Raw genomic sequence first — 27,298 nt, forward strand, 5'->3', positions numbered from 1 at the left:
CTTACATCCTCCTGTTGTCATCCCTCAATCCGCTCAGCTTTGAACATGATGAGCCAGTGTTGGTTGACCCTTTTGAACTTGATTGTTGTAGCAAGCTGCCGGATAGTCAATGTCTTGTCCTCCATCTTCCTCATCATGTTGCTCTCAGCATGTCCCTAAGGACATCAGTGAGAGTTGTATGCCTTGTTAAATTTCGAATAAGCAATTTATTTTATCCCCAACGATTTATTTATATACCCAAATAAACATTGAATCACTGAAAAATAAAATCATTGGTATTTTAACTTCTAGAAATAAATGTATGTAGCAAAAATTAACTCAAAGAGATCAATCACACATTGCAAAAATAATTCACCCATATGAATTCTCCGTCATCTATTAATCTAGAAAATTTGGGTTTTTCGACCCACAGAGATACAAGGAGAAATACAATATCGAAGACCTGTAACTCAACTCCTACAAAATGAATTCAACCCAAGGAATTTGGCCTCTAAGAAATCAACCTACAGAAATCGGCATGAATAATCGGCCAGCAAAATCGACCTACGCCCTCCTTGCATGCCACCACTGCGAACTACGGAAAACTTGGCCCTCCAGCAATTTAGCTCCTCCAAATCAAATCAATCTCCCTCCAGCAACTCAGCCCTACAATATCCTCCACTCAACCTCCTAGTTTCACCCTCAATCCACTCACACTTCTTCTCTATGCTCTAGTCCACTAAGCCACTAGCACTAGAGAAAATCACTCTCTCTTCATGATTGCTCGCTCACTTGAGTTTTGTGTGTCTTCACCTCTTCACTAGGCTTCCTTTATAATCTTCATTAAGCCCAAATCCCTAACCCTAATCTCCCTTTTAGAACATCTAGGAGATCAACAGTTGAGATTATTTCTAAGTCACTTAAATAATTAAATTATTTATCCTTAGAAAATTACTTAATAGTCCACAATAATTAATTGATTTTAATTATTCTACTTTTCCTAAGTTAGACTTAGGAAAGAAGATATACAGCTTACTCCACCAAGCAAGCACCTTGAAGAGGCAATACATCATCTTCCACATGCTATGACACCAAGCCTATGCAGAAGAACTTTCGAAGCTACCAAGCTTCAACATGCCTGAGATAGCTCTCGAGAGAAAAATCCTAAGCTTGATCATTGATTACTCCATTTTCAGGCTGCAAGAAAGGATCAAATGGTGCAACCTGATTCGTCTTTTCCCTCTTCATTTGTGACTCCTCTTCATGATGCATGGTCATTTTATTTTCCCACCTCTTGCTCAAGTGATCCAATAAGTGAGTACTATGATATAGATAATTGTAATGCTTGCTTGTTCTATTCCATGATTAACCATATGGGTAGGGGGTGTGTTATTGATTTAATGGTATGCTAGTTGCTTTAGTTATATGACTATACTTAGGTCATGCATTGTATTCTACCATTTATTGGTAGTTAGTTACATTGCATATTGTATGAACATCCTCAAATCTTGCATTTCATTTCATGTTTCATGCTAGAGTAGATTGCATTTAGCATAGACTTTATTTTCTGTTCGGATTTTTATATTTTCATATAAAACATAGGTGATACCGCACACCCAAGGCACATGCACCCAAACAAGTTGATTGGAATGTGCAGGTTAAATGTCTGCAAGCCCAAGGATTGTTGGAGTTCTCATGAACTCCTCATTTGAGCTATTGGATCATGCGCTCTACGGTGAGCTCATGTCCCCGAGTTGGAGCCCGATGCTACCCACCAAAATGGGTAACCCCAAAGAAGAAAACTTTTCTCCTACATTTGGTAGTCAAGAGGTCAGCGAGAAAGCTAGTAGCTCCTGCTAGCCACCACTAGCTGATGATATGCCATATATCTCCACCACTTGCATTAGCCATTTGTTTCTCACCCCTTTGGCACAAGCACATGGACGAAGGTGGACTTCCACTCAAAAGGTGCTTTGGTCATTTTGCAATTGGGTGCTTATACTTGTTTGTTCTTGGGCATTTAGTATGGATTATGGCGTGATCTAGAAGATTGAGAGACTCTAACCATGATCTTGTTCTCTCACCTTACTTGGGGGGTTAATTTTTATCCTAGTCTAGTGGGACCTCCCTTAAGGCCTTGTTAGTATTGGAGGGGCACTACTTGGGAAGCCCTAATTGAGATAGTGTAGTTCAATCTTCCCATATATCATACTTAACAATTTCCATCTTACATTACAAGCCCATATCTCACCTCCATTCTTCAAGTTCAACATGTCACTAGTTCTGTGGGATTTGGCACTCATAGGTCCACATACTTGGGTAGAGACCAAAAAATTTTCCCTAGGAGTTTGATACAGCTAAAAGAAACAGAAAGAGCATATCATGGCCACAATAAAACTGAAGAAAGGAAATTCAAATGCAAAAGATGGCCAGGGACATACAGATTAGCATGTGGGAAAAAACCTAGCATGAGCTCTATCTCACTCATTATGGCCATTGCCTGGGTCCTGAGCATTCAATGCTCCATCACATCAAAGGAAGGAACCATTGCATGTCCCAACCTCGATGAGCAATAAATTGACTCATCATTAAGGGGTAATACAATTTCTACATCATGAAAAGCAAGCTCTAACCCTTTAGCTATAAGCAATAATACAAAGAAAAATCAAGTAAAGGGCGCACAAGAGGGGTGGAAAAATTAAGGCCAAGTTCGTAACTCATGCATCCACGAATGCTCCCTCCTCATATCTATACGCTCAAGATGTTGACACTCCCATCAACTGGTCCCTTTGACCATGGCACTTGGTCATGAAGTCCTATCCCCTCTGCTATGATCATTATTATTCACTAATACATATCAATTGAAGGATGGGCTAGGGAAATGTTACTTCCCCTTAGGTGCTGGAAACAACTAATAGTGTTGACCTTTAGCCACCCCTACCTAGGGAGAAAACACCATTGTGAGATCAGGGTCCTAATTTTGGAAGGGGATCCTTGTTTGAAGTATTAAATAGCCCATGACATTCAAGTTTGGTTCACTTAGATGCATTAATGATCTTTGTCCATGATGACTGGTTGCTTTCACTAGAATTCATGTTGTTTTGTGCCAGGTGGTTCAGCAACCCACGCCTTGGGCACCTCCTCCACAGATACCCAGGTCCTTTTGAGAAGCATACTGGCACTAACAAGTGAACCGTTGAGACTCTAGGACCTCCTAGCAACAGCATGAGATGACACATGTCCTAGGACACCTCTTGCACCTAGGACGTTGGATCACTTTGTGCCAGATTTGATTATTCTTCAAGATGACACAGTTGGACCCAGCTTGTCCCCAAGCTGACCTTGACACCAATTGATGGATGGCAACTAATTCAAAGCCCAGATGAGGATGGTCTCACCATGAGAGACTAGGGAGGGCTTGTTGCACCTGGAAATCCCTCAATGTTGGAGCAAAGGAGGCCACTTTGAGTAGTTGGAGCCCCATTGAGACCACTTTGTGGTGCCCCAGCTAGATTTTAGGACCCCACAGAAGGCAATGAGGTGGATTTGGGTGCCAACCCTGAAATCTAGATTTTCACATGCTTCTACACCATCTTGGACACCTCATCAGCCTTGGACATGCCATTTGGAGCACATTTATTGCATGACGTCAACCCTAGAGAGATTTCGGCTCACATGTGTGGGCTAATTAGGGCATATTATGTGAAAATCCAGTTGGTTGGCTTGTAACTCAAGGTTGTGATGTCATCAAACTTGTTTTTAGCGGCTTTATAGGCTAATTAGATGTCATACCCTGATATAAATAGAGGAGAGGATCATTGTTTCAATCATCATCACTTGTGACTTGAATTCGACCTTTTACAGATTTCGGCCTTCTTTGTTTCTTATGGAGATGTGATTCTATGGAGCATTTTTGTATATTGGAGCTATCTCTTGGCATTGGAAAAGTTGTCTTGGATCAATAAAGAATTGTTCATGCATTTTGTCTTGTAAGTAAGCCTTGCAATTGATAATTTTTTTATCTCATCTCTAATGTATGGAATGAATTGATTATCTAGGGTTTTTCTATTGTGCCTTTATTTATTGAAGATCAATTGTATAGAATCTAGATAACATAATTGTATGCATTACTCATGTATGAAGTGTGAATGGAAATCCCCTTGGTGAATCTTTGTAATAGCTCTCCCAAGTGACCTTGATCCCTCACAAAGATAATAGCTAGGATTTTGTGCTAGGGCATCAAAATATCCTTACTCCTCTCCAAGATTTATGTAATATTCCAAACATGATATTTGGCCAATTTCTAAAACCACAATTCTTCATATAAAAATTTCGCCCATTTAAAAGAAAAGATCGCCAGAAAATTATAGCAACACGAGAAACAACCAATAATGTTGCAACAAGGAACTCAACTTTATTTATTATAATATGGGAGAAATGTTACATGCCAAACAATAGCTGAGATAACGACTGTGAAGACCTCCAAAAATTCTGCTACAATACCAATCCCAACCACTGCAAACTGAAATTGAAGCTCCATGAAATTCCTGGATGGAATCTCCTCAAGGGTGTTGGAATTTCTTCCAACACACAAAATAGTGAACCTGAGGTTTTCGTCTTGGGGCTTATAGAAGTTGAGAACAAGATTCTCCAACCTTCACCAAAGACAGAATACACAAATCTGAGATGTCCCAAATGATCTCCTCCTTTTAAAGATCCAATAGATAGATCTCCAATCTTCTAGAAGTGTCTTATTTTATTATTTTATTACTATTCTAAAAGCTCCCTCTTGACTCCATCTAAGTGAATTTTAATTTTAATTTACTTAAGTCACTTTTAGCCTTTTTCCCCAATTAGTCATTTTCCCCCTTTTTATTTTTAATTAAATAAGTGACTAGTTAAAGTCACTTTTAATCCGAGAAAATGGTAAATCACCCACCATACTCTCTCTGGCTACTGAAAGTGAACTCCTCAACATCCCATATTATAGATCTTCTCGTTTTGGTTCCAACGAGCTATTACACTGAGGTGCTCTATCAAATACTCCTCCTGAAATGACACCTCAAGCGTAATTCATAGAGTTAGGCCCAACAATAATCTCGTTTTACAAAAGTTGTTGGAATGGAACGAAACAAAGGCAAGGTGTGCAGATGATGGAATATGCCAAGCGAACGCCATCGGATCCCATAAAAACTCCTCAAAACTCCCCTGAGACTGTTGATGACATAATCCTGCTCCCATGACCTGGCCACCCGTGCCCCGGAAATCCACCCTGACTATACGATAGAGGAAAACAAAAATGGGGACATGACGATTTAGCAAATCTTTCACATCCATAGACTATATAATCCCAAGGACTAGGCACTAGCCTTGTCAAATTGGTGATCACACACAATTTCATCCCCAAACTTGAACTTTGCTCCCTATTTCTAATTTCGGCCAATTAGGGCTTGGTGCGAATTGATTTAGAGGGAGAGTTGTGACTTGTGGAAGGATTCAACATTGAGGGAAGACTTGGTTGCCTCAAAATCAACATCCCTTAGTGGCCAATCTTTTAATTTAATCCCTAATTCTCTTTCCCTAGGTAGATTTTCCCTAGGAGAAACCTAGTTTGCAAAGCTTCGACTTGAGGGCTTATTGAAGGTTCCTTATTGCATTTGTTTGCTAGTATTCATTGTTGGGAAACCTTTGCTTAGCCTTTTGACTAGGATAATCCATTTGGCTTGCTATCTCTCAAGCCCTAGGTCAATTGTACCCTAATTTGGTCTTATTAGAGGGTGTGAGTTGCCTTTTCTTGCTTAATGAACCTCATCCTTAGGAAGAATAATCCTTTATAAGCCATGTGTCATCTTAATCCTTGAACCTAGCATATCTCTCATAGGTGACCTTTTAACGGGAAGCCTCCCATTAGTGAAAATCCATAAAGAGCAAGGGGTAGTGGTTGTGGTAACAATGGGTCACACCTCATTGTTGTCACTTAGTCTAGTTTCTACCTTGTAGGTTTCCCCCTTACAAGGCCTACCTAATTTCGAAGCAACAGGTCCAAAACCCACCCAAAACTAGGGTATAAATCCCATTAACCAAACCAAAAAGCCCAAAGGGCTTTTCAACCAAAAATACCTTCCAAACTACCAATATTTCAACACTCCCTCTTAGTGAGGAAGGTATTTCCATCACCTCTCAAAAGTTGCATTGTCTCTAAATTTGACCCATAACCACATCCTTTTGGAAGACCTAGATCTTTGAAGACACCATGTTCCTAGAAGCATCTTGCATGACCATCCAAACCATGACTTTTCTTGTTCCTAGAAATCTCCAACCCCATGACTTTTCCTTGGATGGCCATGACTTCCTTGCTTGTGCCATGACTTTTCCTTACATGGCTATGACTTCCTTGCATGTGCCATGAATTTTCTTGCATGATAATGACTTTCCTTGCATGGTCCATGACTTCTAACTTTTCCTTGCATACACCATGACTTGCTTGCATGCACCACAACTTCCTTGCATGTTCTGTGACTTTCCTTGCCTGGCCTAGAAGACTCCACTCTTTCGTTTGAACCTATAGGTTAGACTTCCACTAGGTGGCTAACTCTCCCCCTGAGCTGGCAGTCTCCCTCTAAAGCCAAACTCCTTTTGGGCCTACACAACCTTCACTTGGCTCACTCTCACTCTGCTTCCCTTCTAGGAAAGCATCCTCAACCTACTACATCTTGCATCATATCACCTGATGCATCCTCGGGTAAGCATCTCACTCACCCATAGTCATAATCATCCAATGATCATTCTACAAATAATATTTTGTTCATTTAAGAACAATCCTAAGTTGTGATTGAACACTTGGCCTAGTCCACTCTTGACCAACGCAACTCAACTCTGCAAGTGTCCTCATCCTCTTGGGTCAAACACCTCATAAACACATGGCTCCATTGTTGGATGTGCAACTCTACAACCCAATGAAGATACTATCTCATGAAACTTATCAAACTGCAATCCATATGAAGCTATCTTGTCCATGCCAAAGCACTCGCTATCAAGGCACATGAGTTGTCGCAACTTAATTTGACAAGTTAATGGAATTCCATCAGCTGTATCAACACCCCGCCATTCAACATACTATTGTGCACCGAGTTCTCTGCCAATCCACCAAAACTCCCATTCTGCCATCCCAAGTTGCAATAATCCACAACTCCTTGTCTAAACATTCTACTCCATGTCTTACAATACATACCTAGCCAACTCACTTGTCAACACTACTACTTCCTGCGATAGTCCGACAGCTCCCTCTCAGAGCTGCCACCTATGCACAGATTTGACCCAACTGCTCTTCAAAGTAGGTCGATACCATGTTAGAATTCCATGAACCCCAAGTTTGTTCTATGCCTCAACTAGGAAACATAAACACACTAGCAGCACCTAACTTTAAAAAAATTTGTACAACTGAATATACCAGCAATTAGATCAATATAGCACACAATATTTTATTGCCCAAACATGTTTCTTACAAGTCCATTAATAAGAAAACTCAGGGGTTTCATACCAAGGATAATGGCCTTTTACATCCCTGTACAATGCCTAAAATATTAGGTCAATCTTTTGACCAAATCACCTAGGGCTAATTCCCTTAGGCTCTCATTTGCTCAAAATACAAAACCTACAACACTTAAATAATATTGTTGTACCTACCTAGGCATGTTCGTTTAGCCCACAGTGCTCCACTATTGTTGTTGTCCTTTGCAGCCAACTTTACTCACCTTGTTGTTAGTTTTTTCCTTGCATAACAAGCCCTAATAAACCTTCCTTTGGCCCTCCGTCTTGTTAGTTTCTGTAGCATCGAATGTGTTCTAGCCACGAAATTTGGTAGATAGGCTAGAATACATGAGATCTCCAAAACCCAAAAATCGTTTCTGGAAATTCCACCTAGAAGTGTCTCAATTAGATTATTAGCCGATTTTTAAATATTTCCTAAGTCTAAACTTATGGAATATGGTTAATTAATCAGTATTAATTGAGATAAGGTGAGAATCATCTAGAAACTCACACAGATCAACAGGGAATTAATTTGGGCCCTTGATTAAGTTCTAATCTTGGTCGTTGGTGCTCTAACAGAAGATTATAAGAAGTCGATGGGTAGATGGAGAACACACCAGTGCATATACTCAGTTGCCCAAGCAATTCGATTTTGTCAGTAGCAAAGGCTCATGAGAGAAGATAGAGTCAGTGGGTGAGTAGCAGGGGGCAGAAGAGGTCAGCAGCATTTCAGGATGAAGTGTTCTAGTTCCGAGAGAGGCAATAAGAGGAAGTTTGAAATTCCCAGAGGGACTGCACAAGCACTGCACAGAGGTTAATGTAGACGGATCTGCATGTGGCTAGGGAGACAATTTTGGGGGCAAAAATTAGCTGTGGAGTGAGAAAATTCTCACAATAATTTTTCCAGTATTTTTCTTCACATTAGATTGCCTGTACAGAATCTAAATTATTGTATTCATAATTGCAGTTGAAGAATAATAATAAAACCTTCATTTGTTGCACTGATTTTCCCACATTGAGTTTTACCGAGGACAATGTCTAAAAATAATTGTCAAAATTCTTATGCGTGTGCTAGAATTTCTCAGTTTCCAACATTTTATTTTCCACAATATTTTTATGGTGAAAATTGCAGTTGTGATTTATTCATTGTTTGTTGTAGCAAATAAACTACATAATTAAATTTACAGTTAGGAGAATAATTTCCAGTTGCTGCAATAGATGAAATTTTCACATGGTATCAGAGCTAGTTTAGCAGATTGGTAGCTCATATCGAAGAAACATGGATTTCGAAGAAGTATTAGAAAATTCGCGGAGGCTGCGCAGATTACCTAGCCAGGCAGTACAAATTGCTTGGAAATTCGATTTTCAATTGCAGGTGGCAAAAAAAGATCAATTTCCTTAGATTAGTGATTCCAACAGGCAAAGGGAGCAACAGCAGAGTTATTTTTGAGAGCAGATTACTAATCTGTGGCATAGAGGGTTTTGCAGCAGCTTGCAGTAGCAGAATCAGTGTCAGGGGGAAGAGGAATAGCACACAATATGGCCATGGATTGATTTGATATTCAGGAAGCTTCAGAGTTGTCTTCCAGATTGGAGGAAGAATTTGCTTGCTTATCAGGCTTAGCTTCACCAAAGTGTCCGGTATATAGACAGTGGAGCATCAGCTCATATGTCAAGGGTTAGAAAATATTTCTCTACCTACAAGGAGGAGCAGATGGACTTCCAGATTATAATTGGAAACATAACAAAGTGTACTCCAGTAGGGATAGGTACCATAGATTTTCAGAGGGAGTCGGGAGCAAGCACTAGTGCTACAAATGCACTGCATGTGCCAAGATTGGATATGAACCTGATTTCAGTATCCCAACTACAAGATAAGGGATATGATATGGACTTCGTAGGGAAGAAAGTGTTTGTTAAACACTCAAGCTGGAAGAAGGTAAGACAGATTAGAGTCTGAAGCAACAGATTGTACAAGTTGCAGTTCGACTCTCCAATGCCATTGATAGACAATGACAATAGCGGTGGGAAAGAACTGAATGAGTTATGGCATTAGAGAATGGGACATCTACACCATGGAGCACTCAAGATGCTCAAGGAAACAGTAAGAGGAGTTCCAGAACTTGGAACGGAACACGATGATGTGTGCAGAGGATGCATACATGGGAAATATGTTAAGGCAGCATTCCCAAGAAGTGACAGCAGAGGAGATGGTGTGTTAGGACTTATACATTCAGATATTTGTGGCCCCATGTCCACTACAGCTCCCAGTGGTGCCGAATACTTTGTCAACTTTATTGATAACCATTTAAGGAAAACCTAGATCTACTTCTTGAAGACCAAAGATGAGGTCTTCGATCGTTTTAGAGAGTTTAAGGCTCTCGTGGAGAATGCGACAGGGAAGAAGATCAAGGTGCTTCGCTCAAATAATGGGGGAGAATACATTGATAAAGATTTCACAGATTTTTGTGGGAAAGAAGGCATTAGAAGAGAATGGATAACCCCGTATAATCCATAGCAAAATGGGGTAGCGGAGCGGAAAAACAAAACCATAGTTGAGGCTGCAAAAGCAATGCTATATGACCAGGATTTGCCCAGGTTTCTATGGGCAAAGACATGTAACACGGCAGTGTATATTCAGAACAGGACTCCTCATAGAGCATTGGGGAAGAAAACACCAGAAGGGGTCTTCACAAGGAAGAAACCAGAAGTTAGTCACTTCAGGATCTTTGGCAGCATTGCTTACTGCCACGTACCAGATAAGAAGCGCACCAAATTGGATCAAACTGCAAAGAAGGGGTTTCTCGTTGGGTATAGCGAGACCTCTAAGGCATACACGATCTACATTCCTAGCAATAGGAAGATTGTGGTGAGACAGGACGTAAAGTTCATAGAAGATCGAGCTTTTATTAGATCTCGTAAAATGCCTGCAAGTGATCAGAATCAGCCAGCTAAAGCTCCATTGGTCCAAGTACAGGGGCAGCCAATGGGACAGTCACATGGATCGAGTACAATGATCAATACTAGCATTTCCTTAGGAGCAGGGAATCTAGTGAGATCTCAGGAGACGGAGTAATAGAGGCGGGATGAGGAGGACCCGGTTGAGCCTCCCACTACTAGTGGTCGAGCCAGTAGAGAGGTTCATCAAACATTGAGAGATGCAATGGAGTTGCTAGGACGAACAAGAGAGAGAACAGGCAGCCTAACAGATAGCAAGCATTGGTAGCTCAGGTTGTAGAACCTTCCAACTTTCAGGAAGCCACACAACATCAGGTGTGGGTAGATGCCATGGTAGAAGAATACAACTCTATCATGACAAATGATGTTTGGGAGGTGGTGTCGAGGCCTGAGGACAGGTCAGTTGTAGGTTCTCGATGGATCTACAAAATCAAGTATGCTGCAGATGGCAGCGTGGAGAAGTACAAGGCTAAGTTTGTGGCAAAAGGGTATCCATAGAAAGAAGGGATAGATTATGAAGAAACCTTCGCCCCAGTTGCCAGATACGCCTCTATTTGGTCAGTCATATCCCTAATAGCTTAGATGGGATGGCAGATTCACTAGATGGACGTCAAGACAACATTCTTGAAAGAGGTGATAGAAGAAGAGGCGTACATTCAACAACTTGAGGCCTTTGAGACTCATGAGAGGCACACTCATGTGTGCAAATTGAAAAAATATCTATACAAGCTCAAGTGAGCTCCCAGGGTATGGTATGGTCGGATTGACAACTACTTGCAGCAGATGGGATTCGTCAAGAGTGACGCAGATCCCAACCTGTATTATTTGATGGTAGAGGGTGAGCCACTCATCCTAGTATTGTATGTGGATGATCTCTTCTTGACAAGATCATCAGGGCTCATAGAGGACTGCAAGAGGAACTTGGCAGCAAAGTTTGATATGAAGGATTTGGGGTTGATGCACAATTTCCTAGGATTGGAAGTGTAGCAGAAGGACAAGGAGATCTTCCTTGGGCAGGGAAGATACGCTACAAATATTCTAAAGAGGTTCAGAATGCAGGATTGTAGACCTATGTCTACACCCATGATCACCAACTGGAAGAAGATAGATGCATCAGATGACAAGGATGTCAACCCCAACTTATATAGACAGCTTATCGGTTCTCTCGCGTATCTGGTCAACAATAGGCCAGATATTTGCTTCGCAGTCAATACCCTCAGTCAGTTTGGGTACATTAGGCAGCAGCGAGGCATATTTTGAGGTATGTGTGTGGAAAAACCGAGTATGGGCTGAGATATACCTGAGGAGATGACGTCAGATTATGTGGGTTCACAGATGCAGATTGGGTAGGCAGTTTAGTGGACAAGAAAAGTACCTTTGGGTACTGCTTCAACATTGGATCAGGGATGGTTTCTTGGTGTAGCAGGAAGCAGAAGTCAGTAGCACTAAGCTCTGCAAAAGCAGAGTATATGGCAGCAAGCACAGCTACGTGTGAAGCTATATGGCTTCAGAAGTTGCTAGTAAGCTTGTTCAAGCAGAAATGGAGGCGACCAGTATCCACTGTGATAATCAAAGTTGCATTAAACTCTCTAAGAATCCAATGTTTCATGACAGGTCGAAACACATAGATATTCGGTGCCATTTCATCAAAGATTGTGTAGAGTGTGGAGCAGTCCAGCTACAGTATGTTCCCATGGAAGAGCAGGGTGCAGATATACTCACGAAAGCTTTAGGGAGAGTTAAGTTTGCCTATTTCAGTGAACAGATGGGTATGGTGGAGAACTCGTTTCAGTAGCAGGAACATATTATTTTGGATGTTTTTCAGTTGCAGTGGTTGCAGTTGCAACAACAACAGATGAGAGGGAGTTGCAGTGTTGGCAACTGTATGGCAGTGTCAGCAACAACACAGATGCAACATCAAAGTTGTGCAGTAGTCGATGGGCAGCAGCAGCGAGACATCAGTAGCATGACAAAGATGATACAGAGATAGGGTGTTGTAGCAACAGGATACAACAGGTTGCAGCGTGAGTTGTTGGAGCACTGGTTGAAGAGAACACAGTCCTCGCTAAGAGGGAGTGTTAGTTTTTGTAGCATCGGATGTGTTCTAGACACGAAATTTGGTAAAGGCTAGAATACATGAGATCTCCAAAATCTAGAAAGCATTTATGGAAATTCCACCTAGAAGTGTCTCAATTAGATTATTAGCCGATTTTTAAATATTTCCTAAGTCTAAACTTAGGGAATATGGTTAATTAATCAGTATTAATTGATATCAGGTGAGAATCATCTAGAAACTCACACGAATCGACAGGGAATTAATTTGGGCCCTTGATTAAGTTCTAATCTTGGTCATTGGTGCTCCAACAAAAGATTATAAGAAGAAGTCGATGGGTAGATGGAGAACACACCAGTGCAGATACTCAGTTGCCCAGGCAATTCGATTTTCACAGTAGCAGAGGCTCACCAGAGAAGACAGAACCAGTGGGTGAGTAGCAGGTGGCAAAAGAGGTCAGCGACGTTTCAAGAGGAAGTGCTTTAGTTTTGCAAGAGGCAGTAAGAGGAAGGTCGAAATTCCTTGAGGGAATGCACAAGCACTACACAGAGGTTGACATAGAAGGAATTGTGTGTGGCTAGGGAGATAATTTCGGGGGCAGAAATTAGTTGTGGAGTGAGACTAAATTCTCACAATAATTTTGCCAATATTTTTACTCAGATTAGATTCCCAGTAGAGCATCTAAATTATTGTAGTCAGAATTGTTGCTGAAGACTAATAATAAAACCCTCCTCTGCTACACCGGTTTTGCCGCATTGGGTTTTTTCAGGGACAATTGTCCAAAATTAACTGTCAAAATTCTTATGTGTGTGCCAGAATTTTTCCAGAATTTTTCAATTTCCAGTATTTTATTTTCCGCAGTATTTTTATGGTGAAAATTGTAGTTGTGATTTTACTCATTGTTTGTCATAGCAAATAAACTACATAATTAAATTTACAGTTAGGAGAATAATTTCCAATTGCTGCAATAGATGAAATTTTCACAGGTCTACTCCCTTAGGCTGTGGCTTGTTCCTTGTCTTATGCTGCAACAATGTCTAGGGCTCGAACCTTCATTTATTGTTGTTGCCCCCCCTCGGCCACTATTACGGACCCCTTACTTGTCTGCAGCAAGCCCTACGGCCCTCCAATAGATCTCAGTTGCCTTGACACTTGCTTGTTTCCTGTGACCAGATCAAACACAATCCGAACCTCTTCCCTTGCTTGTTGTGGTTCCTTTGTTGTGTCTCGGCCTTCTTTCTTTAGCATGCAGCGGCTCCATTGCTGCCTCGAACCTCCTTTTACAAGTTGTGGCTCCTTTGGTTCCCTTCTCCACAAGAGAAATATGTCCTTCTTGCTCTTGTATTTATACTTTTCCAAGGGGTGTGAAATCCCAAGGGTCATGTCTCTTAGCCTTACTGGTTGACCTTAGCCGACTTGACCCTTAAGCCAACTTATTAATTAAATTAGAATTACAAATGTTTTTCCTTGGGTTCCAAGCCTACTCCTTTGGGTCCAAACCCCAAACTTGGGTGCAAATCCCATTAACCAAACTAGAAAGTCCCATGGGCTTTTCCAACCGAAAATACCTTCCGAACTACCAATATTTTAACATTTGGCTCCTTCCTCCTTTAGTTATTTCAAATTTATTTTGGGGGTGCATTCACTTACTTAAATCTCGTCTATTTTTATTGTTCCCATTTAATTCCCCCTTATTCACCTTCCTTTATGTTTATTAAAATATATATTGATTCTCATTACTTATAAGATGTATGCTACTTCATTTTTAAATTGTGTCTCAACTTGTTACTTTGTCCTTCTTAAATACTTATGCAGCTTCATGTTATTGACTTGTATCCTTGTCCTTTTCTTACCTATTCAAGGCTTTCAGTTGTTTTTACCTTCGTAAAAGCATTTCTTTGACACAACTCTCTATGGACTGTCTAATTTGTTTTCCCTCTTTATGAATACAATATATAAGAGCCTTCCATCAAAATTTGCAACACTGCTCGTTCATTCTACTGATAGCCCTGATAATAAGTGAAGTGTTCACTCAAAATGCATTGGCACAAAACTCTTTCATGCTGGAACACCAAAAACCCAATGATAATATATCCAGCTGTGAAGCCTCCATTCTAATAAATGTTATTAGTCCGTTGCTCTAGAAATCTGCATTATCTGCGCAATGTTCCAGAGCACACAACATTTATAACGTTTGATTCCTATTGATGTTCATAAACTAACTAGCAATGGGCTTTGCATTAAGATATTCCAGGAACAGTCTACTCTCAATTTTAATAAATGGTATATCCTTCTTCGTTTTCTCATATACACCAAAACAAATACAAGGTTTTCATAGATCTTCTAGTTTTATGTTACGTTCTTATCATTTTCAAGCTAGTTTGAACAACAGGAGCATTCTAGAGCTTGTTTGCTCCAAGAACAACATGCCATTTGTAATATTATTTGAATCATATAAATCTTTTTGCTTTATACAAAGCTCCAAATTAATTCACTGGTTGCACACACATCACTATGAACTTTGAAACTGCAAGATGACATTGTTCTTCACATCTTGCATTGTGACCTAATTTTATACATTTGAATGGGGTCAGGGCATGCAGAATTTCGGAACTTCCATTTCCAAGCAAGAATCATAAGACATTTCAGGATATCATATATTCTGATCAAAGCACAAGGTTTATTCCACTGTCCTCGATATCTGAACAAAAAACAATGGCATTTACCTTTCTCGCATAGGTACACATGGACAATTCCAAAATCCTTGTTCTGCCTCTGCACCTTTATCATCATAATGCCTGCAAATTGGAACGAACATTTTTTCTGATAAGTACACAAAATTCTTCTATTTAGGAAACCCACCATTCCTCAATTCCAAGCAGCATGTGCCATAAAGACGAGAATCCAAATCCATTACATAAATTTTGATTTGGAGATGTTTCAATATAAAATCATAATATGTACCTGCAAGGACATAAAGGTGCGCCTAAGGTATCTTTATGTTCTGCCAAACCCTGTTAATTTCCATCAATTGATGTCAGAAAATGGTTATCATGCAATCTTTTATATACCATAAGTAGATTAAAATCGGTAACTTTCATAGGGATACCAAGTGCCAAGCAGTTTTTACATCAATAAAGAATGTAAACAGTATGGGGAGCATTCATATTCAACAAATAGGAAAAAGTCATAGCCCTCTGAATAAAATATTGAACTGATTAAGCATATTCGAATTTAGAGAGTAAAGATAACTTTTCCTGGGCATTCCTTACCTTCTTTTAGGATCTAAACTTCGTTATAACTTGTAGAGTATCAAATATAAGAAAGAAAAAAATGAGAAATGCTACTCTGCCGTGCTAAAGTGGAGCCCCATGCTGATGGAGATGGTGCCCATGATGGAGAGAAGACTGACAATGAGGGATTGTCTGGAGCAAAGAGCCTTTGGCATAGACTTAGAGACCGATCCCTTAGCTCACTCTATGTGCATGTGGCATTGTACCAGAGGGGTCAGGCTACTACTAATCCTCTATGTGAGCGAAAGGCATACACAAGGTGCACCACGTCGAGGGGCCATAGCCCTATTCATGAGTTCATTCTGCTAGTAAAAGACAATACTCAGGAATTAGTGGTCCGTTCACTCAATGGGAGCCTATCCCTACTGCACATCCTTTTTCAGTGAATGATGATACATAGTAAGTAACTCTAGTGGAAAAATTCTCTATTCCGCGTGTGCCTCAATTTGGTTCCATGTTGGTTGAGGTCCGAGGATGAGGTTATTCCCATGTCCGTTGAGTGTCAACTAGAATTTAATGTTAGAGTTGACTACTACAAAGATTGTGATCCATCTACAAGTGTTATGAAGGGACCAAGTAGTGGTTTAGTGTCTACAGGGGTGCACAATGTTATGAATATAATTTATAGTAAAATAAAAGAAAATAATGTAAACAATAATAATCATAATTAATGATTAATTAACTAAATAGTTAGTAATGAAGAGGTATGTACCTAAGGACATAACCGTTGTGAAGAGGTACCTGCCTAGGGTAAATAAGCAAGTGCTCACCCTCATTGTAATCTCATACCATTTTTTTATATAATATTCAATATACAATTACTTGTCCTACAATGGATGTCTTTGTCTTCGAAGTATTCTGAAGATTACTCCGCTGCGTATACGAACTTTGTTCGTTACATTGGTATCAAAGCCACGTTCTTTGATCCTGGCCTTTGGCCATTAAAGTCTCTGTCAACCTTGTTGTCGTGCAATTGAAGTGTTTTGCTACATAGAGCTTGGAGTTTCTCCATTTTCGCCAATTGGCCCTTGGCTATAAAAGAAAAAAATAATTAAAATATATATATATTATAAAAAAATGTAAAAAAACAAAAAAGAATTAAAAAAAGGTCAGAAATATTGAAAATATATATATATATATGTTAAAAAAAAGTTTATACAAAAAAATATATATTAAAATAGAATGGAAAAAGAAAAAGGTCTAATAAAAGAAAAAATTATATAACAAAAAACACACAACTGCTCCAACAATCGACGACTTACCTGGTCGTTGAATGTAGCCCAATCGTTTGCTGCCCGACTTTCGCCTTTCCCCTGTCAACTATTCGTTACGCGGTCGTTGGCTATTCATTACAGTGCTACTCCCCGCAGCAAGCCATCAACCCAACTCCCCATACTCTATTAGCCACCTCTACCACAGTCATCGACCATCTGCACCATACACCGCCTCACTGTTGAATTCCAGTGACAAGCCCCAGCCGAACCGGCACGCTAACTCCAAATAACCGTGCCTCCTACACCCTACCGCTCACACCTTTCTCTGTTGTCCGTAGTAGTCGCACTCTCACAAAAGTCTCTGCCCATAGACGTCGCATTTCCCCACCTGCCTAACGTCTGAACAGTCACCGTCCAGGTCGTTTCCTTGCCACCCGACATTCGAAACTGCCAGCAGCCATTTGTTCTACATACATTCTAGCTCCACCGCATTTGCACCTGCCTACTCAAGCCTTGTCTCTTGCAGTTCTCTGTCTATTCATCTGTGTAGATTGTCAACCACCATTGCAATTTAGCCATCATACAGTTGATTGCAAAAAAAGCTGAATCTAAAGTGCAGCCCGGAAAAAGGAAAGAACGAAACAATGCTTATTAAAAGGCGCGACTATCCAACAAAATTAAAAAAAAAATGCTCCGAATTTGAATTAAGCACCAATTCTAATTAAAAGGGAAATCAAAGTATTTTAAAGGGTACAATAAAATATATAAAAAAGAAATCAAAATACTATTATTGAAGATATACAAAACGTATCATAAAGGGTGTCATAAAGTCAAAGAAAGTACCATAAAGGGTATCATAAAGTCAAATACATCAAGGTGGTATTACACTAAGTTAAAAAATAAAGAAAAAAGTATTTTATGTTAATAAGGTAAACATTTCAAAATTTATTGAAGGATTAGTAAGTTAAAAAAAAGGTATACTTTATAACTTTAAAAGTCATATAAGTTGGAAAAAAAGGAAGTCTAACAAAAAAGGGAAATTAATATAAAAATAAATAAATTAAGAACTGGACATTTGAAGAAAATATATTCCTATATTCTCAAAGCTCATATAAGAAGAAAAGGAAGCAATCAAAATGAGTTCCACACAACAATCATTATTTTGGACAAGATGCCCATTTTGTAAAACAAAAACTGGGTACCAGTGGATTCAAAAAAATTGCAATTTATGTTGTCCAACATGTAGAAAATTATTTAGTACAGAAGAACATCAAGATAATGAGCAGATGCAAATGAAAAGATTAAAGGAAGAACTCGCAAAACTACAACAAAAGAGTGAACCATCAGAAAAAATAAATAAAACATAAAGGTCTCGAAAATTGGTTTTATGAAGAATCAACAAAAAGTAATGAAGAAATTTGGCGTCTATGGAACCATAACAAAAAATTGCTTAAGAAGGTCAAGAAGTCCAAAGATATAAGAAAAAAATTGGAAGGAGAAAAAGAATGTCTTGAGAAGAAATTCAATGAGAATCTATCTGATAAAGAAAAAGAAAATTTGCAATTAAAAAACCTAAATCAAAGGTTATTAGAACAAATCAAGTGTTTAAAAGATGAGAAGCTTGAATACCAAAATAAAGTTGACTCAGAAAACGAGGAACTCTTACGTTTCAGAAACCACTCAAATTAAGAAACTTAAGGATGATAAGAAATCATTGAAAAACATACTAGAAAAACTTTTCACAAAAGAAGTATCGAAGTCTTCAGTCCAAGTCGAAGAAAAAGGAACAAGCACAAATCCTATTAATCTCACAATTCAGACAAATCTAAATCCAATTGAAGTAAAGACACACTCAGAGGTTGCAGTTCAAACAATGGAAATTCTAAGTGATGATTCAGTAACCAACTCAACAACAACAGTACCTGAAGTAAATCAGAAAATTGCTACACACCTGATAAGGAAAAGTCCAACCAAAAGAACTCCTTATCGACACCCGAATCACAAGAGCAGACAACTAAGTCAGTGTACATATTTGAACCATTCAGAACAAAAACAACTGATTGATGTTCCAAAGGGTACTGAAGTTTGCAGAATCCGGTCCTATGATAACAATTCATTACAGATTTCCAGTGATCAGAAGATTCCACAGAACATTAATCTAGGATGGTCAGATCCATTCTCAGTTCGATAATTATGTGTATCACTCAAAGGATCATATCGTCCTATATCAATGAAGATAAAATTATTGAGACGAGAAGATATTTGAAACAAGAAAAGAGATTAAGCACTTTCATAAATAAGCTTTGAGGACAAAGCTTTTTGAAGACGAAGGCAATGTTATGAATATAATTTATAGTAAAATAATAGAAAATAATATAAACAATAATAATCATAATTAATGATTGATTAACTAAATAGTTAGTAATGAAGAGGTATGTACCTAAGGACATAACCGTTGTGAAGAGGTACCTGCTAGGGTATATAAGCAAGTCTTCACCCTCATTGTAATCTCATATCAATTCTTTTATATAATTTTCAATATACAATTACTTGTCCTACAATGCATGTCTTTGTCTTCGAAATATTTTGAAGATTACTTTGCTACATATACGAACTTTGTTTGTTTTACACAACAATGTGGATAAGTTGAATTTGAGTGTGGAGAAATTTTTTATAGAAACCTCCTCACACATTCCATCTCATTTTGAGGATGTCAAGGTGCAAGACAATGTACAATAGCTTGTGAATCCCATTGATAATTTGGAGCTACAGTCGAAGTCTATAACAGAGCCACCACTGAATTTCGTTGAGACTATATACAAGAATTCCATGCAAAACTAAAGTACCACCCAGCAAAATCCTCTTGACTTGGAGGGGGGTTTAAATTTTCCATAAGTCATAACAAGGAGTATCAGTAAGGCCATTAGAATATCGACCATAGGAGGGGTCATTTTGTTCTTCCTGTGAAAGATGTCATAAGAGGCGGCCCTTAATAAATGGGTGATTCTAAAGTGGGAAACTAAAGGGATTTCTTTGAACTCAAACTGGGCCTTTGGGTCTAAGTATCTTTGCCTTCTATTTAACTTGAATGTGGTTGCATGGAATGTCCTTCACTACAACATTTGGAACATTGAAAGATCAATGGCATATGTTCAGTCATGGTGCTCTAACCTCAACATTGATGACAAGTCCTGGGCACACTACCCATTATAGATTGAGTTCCCCAAACTCCATGTTTATCTCTTCCCATTTGTCAATTTGCTTCCCCAATGATTTGGTAAAGTGTTGATTTTGGATGGTCACCGTGACTTTTTTAGAGCCTGCGTGTCTAGGTAGAGGTAGATTTCAAGGGAAAGCTCCCCCTATTAATTTAGTATTCACCGCCAACAAATTTCATCAACATAAGGTCAGATATCTAAATTTTCATAATGTTTGCTTTGCATGCCAAGCCCAAAACCACATCATATAAGATTGTCTTCATCATAAATCTAAAGAAGAGCAGTCCAACTGAGAAATGAGGTCCAAAGTCAAATCACTCATATAGTTCCATTCAACAACCTACACCAAGGATATCCTCCACTTAAAGGAACCCCAACCATCTTCTCATAGGGTTAGCCACCAAAAAATACCGTCCTCCCATTCTTCAACATCTACCACAACTTGCACTAACATGCTTGAGGCTATGGATGTGGAGGACATGTGGACAATGCATACAAGTAAAATGAAGGAGCTTTAGGATTCAAGGCCCCAAACAAGTCCTCAGTCATACAAGCACACAATTATGAGATAGCCTAACCAACAAGCCCTTTCTATGGGTGACTATGTTTCGAGCAACATTTTCAGTAATCTAAGTGTGGGGTTAATCTCACAATGAAGCTATGTCTTATATCTTAGAATGTCGAAGGGATGGCTATCCCAAGTAGTAAGATGTTACTTAGGGATTTGTTGTGGCAATATAAACCAAATGTGATATTTCTTCAAGAGGTTAAGTTTCCAAATTTTGAATTGAGATACCAAATAAGTTATTGTTGAAAGCGTCCTCACCAGAATTTGGACCACAATCAACGAAGCGGTGTTGCGGTATTATCTCTCTCACCTTATTTGCAAAATTTTGATGTTAGGCATTAGTTTGACACTTCAAGTAGATGTGTAGGCTTATAGTAAGTAAGTGGATTTATTAATGTCCAAGAAATGACCACAAAATTAGGTCAATGGGACTGAAGAAGAGTATGAATAGTATGACTATAATGTGGGAGTGCAAGCACATTTCCTAGAAAAGTGCTAAAAATAACATATAGAGAGAAAGAAACCAATGGTAATGTCGTCGCGACATGTATATAAGAGTCGTGGTATAATATAAAATACTCAATAGTTGCAGCACAGTGCAAAAATAGTAATCAGTGACCCATCCAAAGAGAATAAGTGACATGGCAAGATTTGGAAATGGAGCTAAAGATGCTAGGGGCTCCTAAGTCTAATGGCCAATGGCAAGGGAGGTGAAGCAAGTACAAGTTTCCGGTCAAAGTCCCCCAAAACCAGTGTTGGATCCGGCAGTATGATCCTAGGGGGGTGTATTAACGAGGGTTACTCTAGCATTCGAGGTCGAAAGAAAAAAATTCTGAATAGGTCTCTGGCCACTCCTGAAGTGTTAGTACAAGACAATCTCACACATCTTCCCCAAATCATATAGTTGGACCTATTGCTGCACAAACTAGTAGGCCTAGTTAGTAAGCTAGAGCTAGAGGGCATAACAACAATTTGGAACAAAGGCCCACTGTCACGACAGTCTATGTCCCCTTCTCTTTTCAAATTTTCACTGACGAGAGGAATCCCTGTATGGAGGAAATCAATTAGGATGATGGATCAATGATGAGGTCTGTAGTGATTTCCAAGGCCCATTCAAAGGAGAGGCTCAATATAAGGCTTTCTTGCTTCAATGAAGCTTAATGGCTCTCCAAGAAAGACCTAAAGGTAGGAAACAAGATCTAGGGGTTTATGATGCTACAATAAGGTTAGGTACACTAGAGTAAAGATTTTCGAAATGATATAGGACCTCTCAAATAAGTTGTTTGAAATCAGGAATTGCTTTGGGAAATGTGTTGCCTAAATTGAGAGACCTAGGTTAGGTTCACAAAAGACCTAGGGTTTATGGATAATCACGGGAGGAGGGCCTCGAAGGAGCTCACTAGGTTAAGGTGGGTAGAGAAAGGGTTTAGAATGATTTATTCCATTGAATATTATGTTAAAAAACCCTGGAGGAGACCACTAACCAAGACGTTCAATATGATTTTCAGAGATAACTAGACTTGAGTTTTCTCCCAATTCGACTGTGGGAACAGGCTCAAATTTAGAGGATTATTAGGGGAAACAATAGCACAATAGCCTATCCAAACGGTTTCCAAAAGTCACCCTTCCAAAGCAACTCACATCAAGCCTTAGCTAGCTGTCTAGGGTTAGGGCCAAAATTTAGAAAAAGGAGAAAAGGAAAAAGAAAAGGAGGGTGATCGCTAAGATTTCTTGGATCAATACCTTGTCCTTGGGCTATGGAGTTTATGTGATTTGACATTCGGCCAAAATCATCTTCAAGGAGGCTAGAAAATGATGCCCTAGCAAGCACTCACTAGCATATACCCACCCAAGATTTATGGACTTTCATGGAAATAAAACAAGTTATATTCCACTAGGAACATTGATCTACTTGTTATCAATGAGTAACATGCACAAATTTGCAATCTAACAATCCTATACAACGATATTCAATAATTTAGGTACAAAACGAAAGAGCTAGTTACAAAATTTCCACACATTAGACATTTTTCATGCAAAATATTTTCATAAGATTACTTACAAGACAACAAGAGATATATCCAAATCCAAGATCAAGAAGATGACTCCAAGAGAACGAAAATTTCAGCTCCAAAGATATTGAAATGCATCAAGAGATCTCCAATAGACAACCAAGAAAAAGTGTGAAATTCTCTTCAAGAGAGCTAATCCAAGTCAAGTGACGATGATCCATTACAAATGAGGCTCTCCTTTATTTATATGAGCCTTTAGAAGTTCGAATTAGCCTAATTAGTCTAATTAATCCCCTAATAATATTTTAATGTGCAAATAACAATAACTTTGGTGACAAGAACACCAAGTAGCTAATATGTGTAAAATAAGCCTTCCTAACGAGGCCGAAATGGTAAAATAATGGTGCAAAGGGTCGTTGGAAGCCCAAGATGAGTCCTTAATGTGCCATGATGAAGAGGAGGGCTCCAAAAATGATTATCAGGGGGGTGGCCCCTTGATTTCCAAGCAAAACACCCCTGTGGTGCTCCCAAGTGGTTGTGAGGCACAATCAATGGTCTCATGGGTCTCCAGTGGCTCAATAACAAGTTGATGCTCCATCAGTGAGAGCTAAAAGATGAGCTAGGACCTAGATCACGTGCCAAGTGTTGGGTGCAAGTGTGTGGTCGGCTGGGCAATGTGGTCCAAGTGCATCATCATCTCTGTATGGTTGGGGCACGAACAAGCGATGTGTGGTGCTGAAGAAGGCCATGATGTGGCAATCAATGCTTTGTTGTGGTGAAGGCCCATGGCTCTCGACACTCACCTTACAAGTGCCATTATGACCCTCTGGAGGGCATGGATCCCGTATAGGGAGGCCAAGTCCAGGATGGAGAGCTACCTGCAATCCTGTATAAAATCCAATGTGTCTCCTCACCTTCAAGTACAACCAATCATTAGTGCAATTGAGTAAATAAGCTTGCTAATGAGGGGCAAAAGTGGACACTTCATAGTGGCATGCCCTTCCAAATGGGAATTATAAAGTACAGGTGTTACCCCAAGATGAGTCCTTGGAAGCCCGAGGTGAGTCCTCAATGTGCCATGATGAAGAGGAGGGCTCCAAAAATGATTATCAGGGGGGTGGCCCCTTGATTTCCAAGCAAAACACCACTGTGGTGCTCCCAAGTGGTTGTGAGGCACAATCAATGGTCTCATGGGTCTCCAGTGGCTCAATAACAAGTTGATGCTCCATCAGTGAGAGCTAAAAGATGAGCTAGGACCTAGATCACGTGCCAAGTGTTGGGTGCAAGTGTGTGGTCGGCTAGGCAATGTGGTCCAAGTGCATCATCATCTCTGTATGGTTGGGGCACGAACAAGCGATGTGTGGTGCTGAAGAAGGCCATGATGTGGCAATCAATGCTTTGTTGTGGTGAAGGCCCATGGCTCTTGACACTCACCCTACAAGTGCCATTATGACCCTCTGGAGGGCATGGATCCCGTATAGGGAGGCCAAGTCCAAGATGGAGAGCTACCTGCAATCCTGTATAAAATCCAATGTGTCTCCTCACCTTCAAGTACAACCAATCATTAGTGCAATTGAGTAAATAAGCTTGCTAATGAGGGGCAAAAGTGGACACTTCATAGTGGCATGCCCTTCCAAATGGGAATTATAAAATACAGGTGTTACCTTGCTCGACAAGAGAGGTTAATAAAGGATCCTATTGGGTGCTTTCAACCTCTAAGGGAGTGACAGGTCCATGGTACATCCATCAAATGGCAAGTGACATGTGAAATAATGATGGAACGGAATGGGCAAATAGGGAAGGCTCTAAGCCACATGCCATGGTACAAGGGTAACTATATTCAGAGACGCCCACACATTGGGTGTATAGATGTAGGAGGGAGCAATTGTGGTACATGACTTACCCTGGCCTTTGTTTTTCCACCCTTCTTCATATGCCTTTTGCCTTTTATTGACTTTTCTTTCTTTTACTACTCAAGGCTCCAAGGAATGAGAGCATGATGTGCATGATGAAGCAGTGATTACCTCCTTAAGGTTGGACATTTCATCGCCCACCAAGGGTTGGGACAATCATGGGTTCCTTAATGATGCAGGGGGCACTCATAAGGGCCCTAGGAACCAAGTTGATGGACAAAGTAATAGATGGTAGAGCTCATGTTTTGTTTTTTCCCACATGCTGAATTTTAATGTCCCATCCATCTTTTGCATTTGTAATATTCCTAATGGAAAATCAATAGTGATAAACAAAGCATACAAATGTACATGCAACACAAAACCCACATTAAATTAGACATCCAGAAATGCACCAAAAAACTGTGCCAACTGAGCCATTTTATTATAAATCAGTGGGGGTAAAGTTGGTAAACATAAATTATTGGTTTTTGGTAGCATCGGATGTGCTCTAGCCTTGAAATTTGGAGGAGAGGCTAAGGCACATGAGATTTCCAAGACCCAGAAATCGTTTTGAGAAATTCCACCCGGATGAGGAGTTATTAAAATAATTAATATTTTTAATGGGTTCCTAAGTCTAAACATAGGAAAATAAAAATATTAATGGGTATTAATAAAGATAAGTGTGAGAAGCTTCTAAGAGACGAGGATCAAATCTGTTTTAATCTTAGTCGTTGTGTTAATTTTTGGTATGTTCTATGCTTAAGAGAAACTTACTTCAATTTCTTAATTAGCCCAATATCAATATCCAATTTAGCAATCACATCAGCATGAAAGTAAAATGCAAATAGAACATAAACATAAACAGTAGAAGACAAGCCAAGGCAAGAGGACACAGGATGTGGTACCATCCAAGGACAAACCCCAATGTGGGGAACCCTTGATCAATTCTTCTTATATTCTTCAATAGTTCAACAAAGAGATAGAGATAGTACAAATATAAAAATTCGATATTTTATGATAGTGGTAGTAAAGCCTTGACCAGAGAAGTCAATGTTGGTCAAACTAGATGGAAATATTTCTCTAAGTGGCTTGGTCAAGCCCAGTCAACTTTGGCCTCCAACAGTTAGGTCAATCAACCCAAACATTGCTCATAGTTCTCATTTGATTCCGCTTGATTGTTGTGCTGGTTAGGGCACTTGCAGCAGCCCTAAACTTCCTTAACAGTCTCCAAACAATCATAAGAGAGTTGCAGCATACCCTTGAGTCTCTTCTTTGCTGTGGCACGCCCTTGACTTCCCTACGCAGCCCTTGCTATGGTGTTATGGCTTGCGGCCTAGCACATAGCAACCCTGTAGCAAACATCCCCAAGATAGTGTCCAAACACCATCAACGCAACAGTATAAGCCTACAAGAACTCGGCTTAACAGTTAGCTCCTTCTAGTACCCAATTTGCATATGTATCTAACCCTACGTTGATCTGGTCTAAGTCTTGAGGGCAGACTTCTTCAACGCACTGCTTCTCCTTATTACTGCGGATTCCCAGCCTTGCTAACAGTCCTTAACTCATGCTTTAGAACTGCCTTATTTGCCACGCTGTCACCTACAGCACACATAGATTTTCACGCTCTCCTTCTAGGCTTCTTCACACTTATGTTAAAGCTCCTTCTTGCTGTGGCTAGGGCCTCCTCTTGCTGCGGATTAGGGCCTTCTTTTTGTTGTGTATTGGGGCCTCCCTTTTGACCACGGCTAGGGCTCCTCTTGACTATGGCTAGGGCTCCTCCCTTGACTGCGGCTAAGACCTCATATCTTTCTTTCCACCACGTCCTTGTGAGAAGACAAACCCAAACAAGTGGAGAGAGAGATCATGAAATGATGTGCTCCTCAAATGACTTGAAGTCTCCTCTATTTAAATGCAATGTTGAGGATGAGTTGGGGGTAAAAGTGCTTGTTTAGCTTGTTGGCCGACCTTAATATAAATAAATTCATATCTCCATAAATACATGTCGGAATCGAATGATCTTTAGATCAATCCTACACCTCTCGGAGAGAGGAATCCAAGAAAAATATCAATGCCATAAATAAGGTGACCCACATGGAGTTTGGCCCTAGTTGCCAAATTTAACACTCCCTCTCAACTAGGGAGAACTCCATCTGTTAATCCATCTGTCAATCGGTACTATCTTTGTCATCAATGCACTGCTCTGCTTTGCTCTGTTGAACTATGAAGAAGAAGAAGTGATCAAGAATGTATCATACCATTCTCTACTAACCCGAAGTCAGTCCCATATAAAGAGAGTGTCTCATACCACTCTCACTGACCCGAAGTCAGTTCCAGTTGACCCCATATCAATATAGGCCATCCTAGCATAAGGAGTACAGTAGTACACGATGCGTCCATCGGTAGTACTATGGTCCCTATCCTCATTTCCCTACTCATTGGCCAGATGAGAGGTACTTCCCATGAGTCTCAGACTGCATGGGTGGGATGTCTCAGCAGGAGAAGGATGAACCACTCATCCTGCCTACATGTCGCAATTGGGTATCACAGGGGAAGGCTAAACCACTCACCCTATACACAACA

General features: G+C 39.8%; 1 protein-coding gene across 3 annotated transcripts in view; it reads right to left on the minus strand.

The window, feature by feature from the left end:
• The window catches only part of LOC149206839 (ferredoxin-thioredoxin reductase catalytic chain, chloroplastic-like), a 225,414-nt gene that overhangs the window by 101,423 nt on the left and 96,693 nt on the right, over nt 1-27,298 (minus strand). For all 3 annotated transcript variants that reach the window (XM_089395596.1, XM_089395598.1, XM_089395597.1), the window contains exons 3-4: nt 15,485-15,534; nt 15,247-15,318 (exon numbers count right to left, since the gene is read on the minus strand). In XM_089395596.1, coding sequence (XP_089251722.1) covers nt 15,247-15,318; nt 15,485-15,534 — 122 coding nt within the window. The remainder of the gene's footprint in view (nt 1-15,246; nt 15,319-15,484; nt 15,535-27,298) is intronic.

This window comes from Pinus tabuliformis, chromosome 1_2 (genome assembly GCF_031772625.1).
Source record: "Pinus tabuliformis cultivar Carrire ecotype Pingquan chromosome 1_2, CPIR1, whole genome shotgun sequence".
NCBI classification, from domain to species: domain Eukaryota; kingdom Viridiplantae; phylum Streptophyta; class Pinopsida; order Pinales; family Pinaceae; genus Pinus; species Pinus tabuliformis.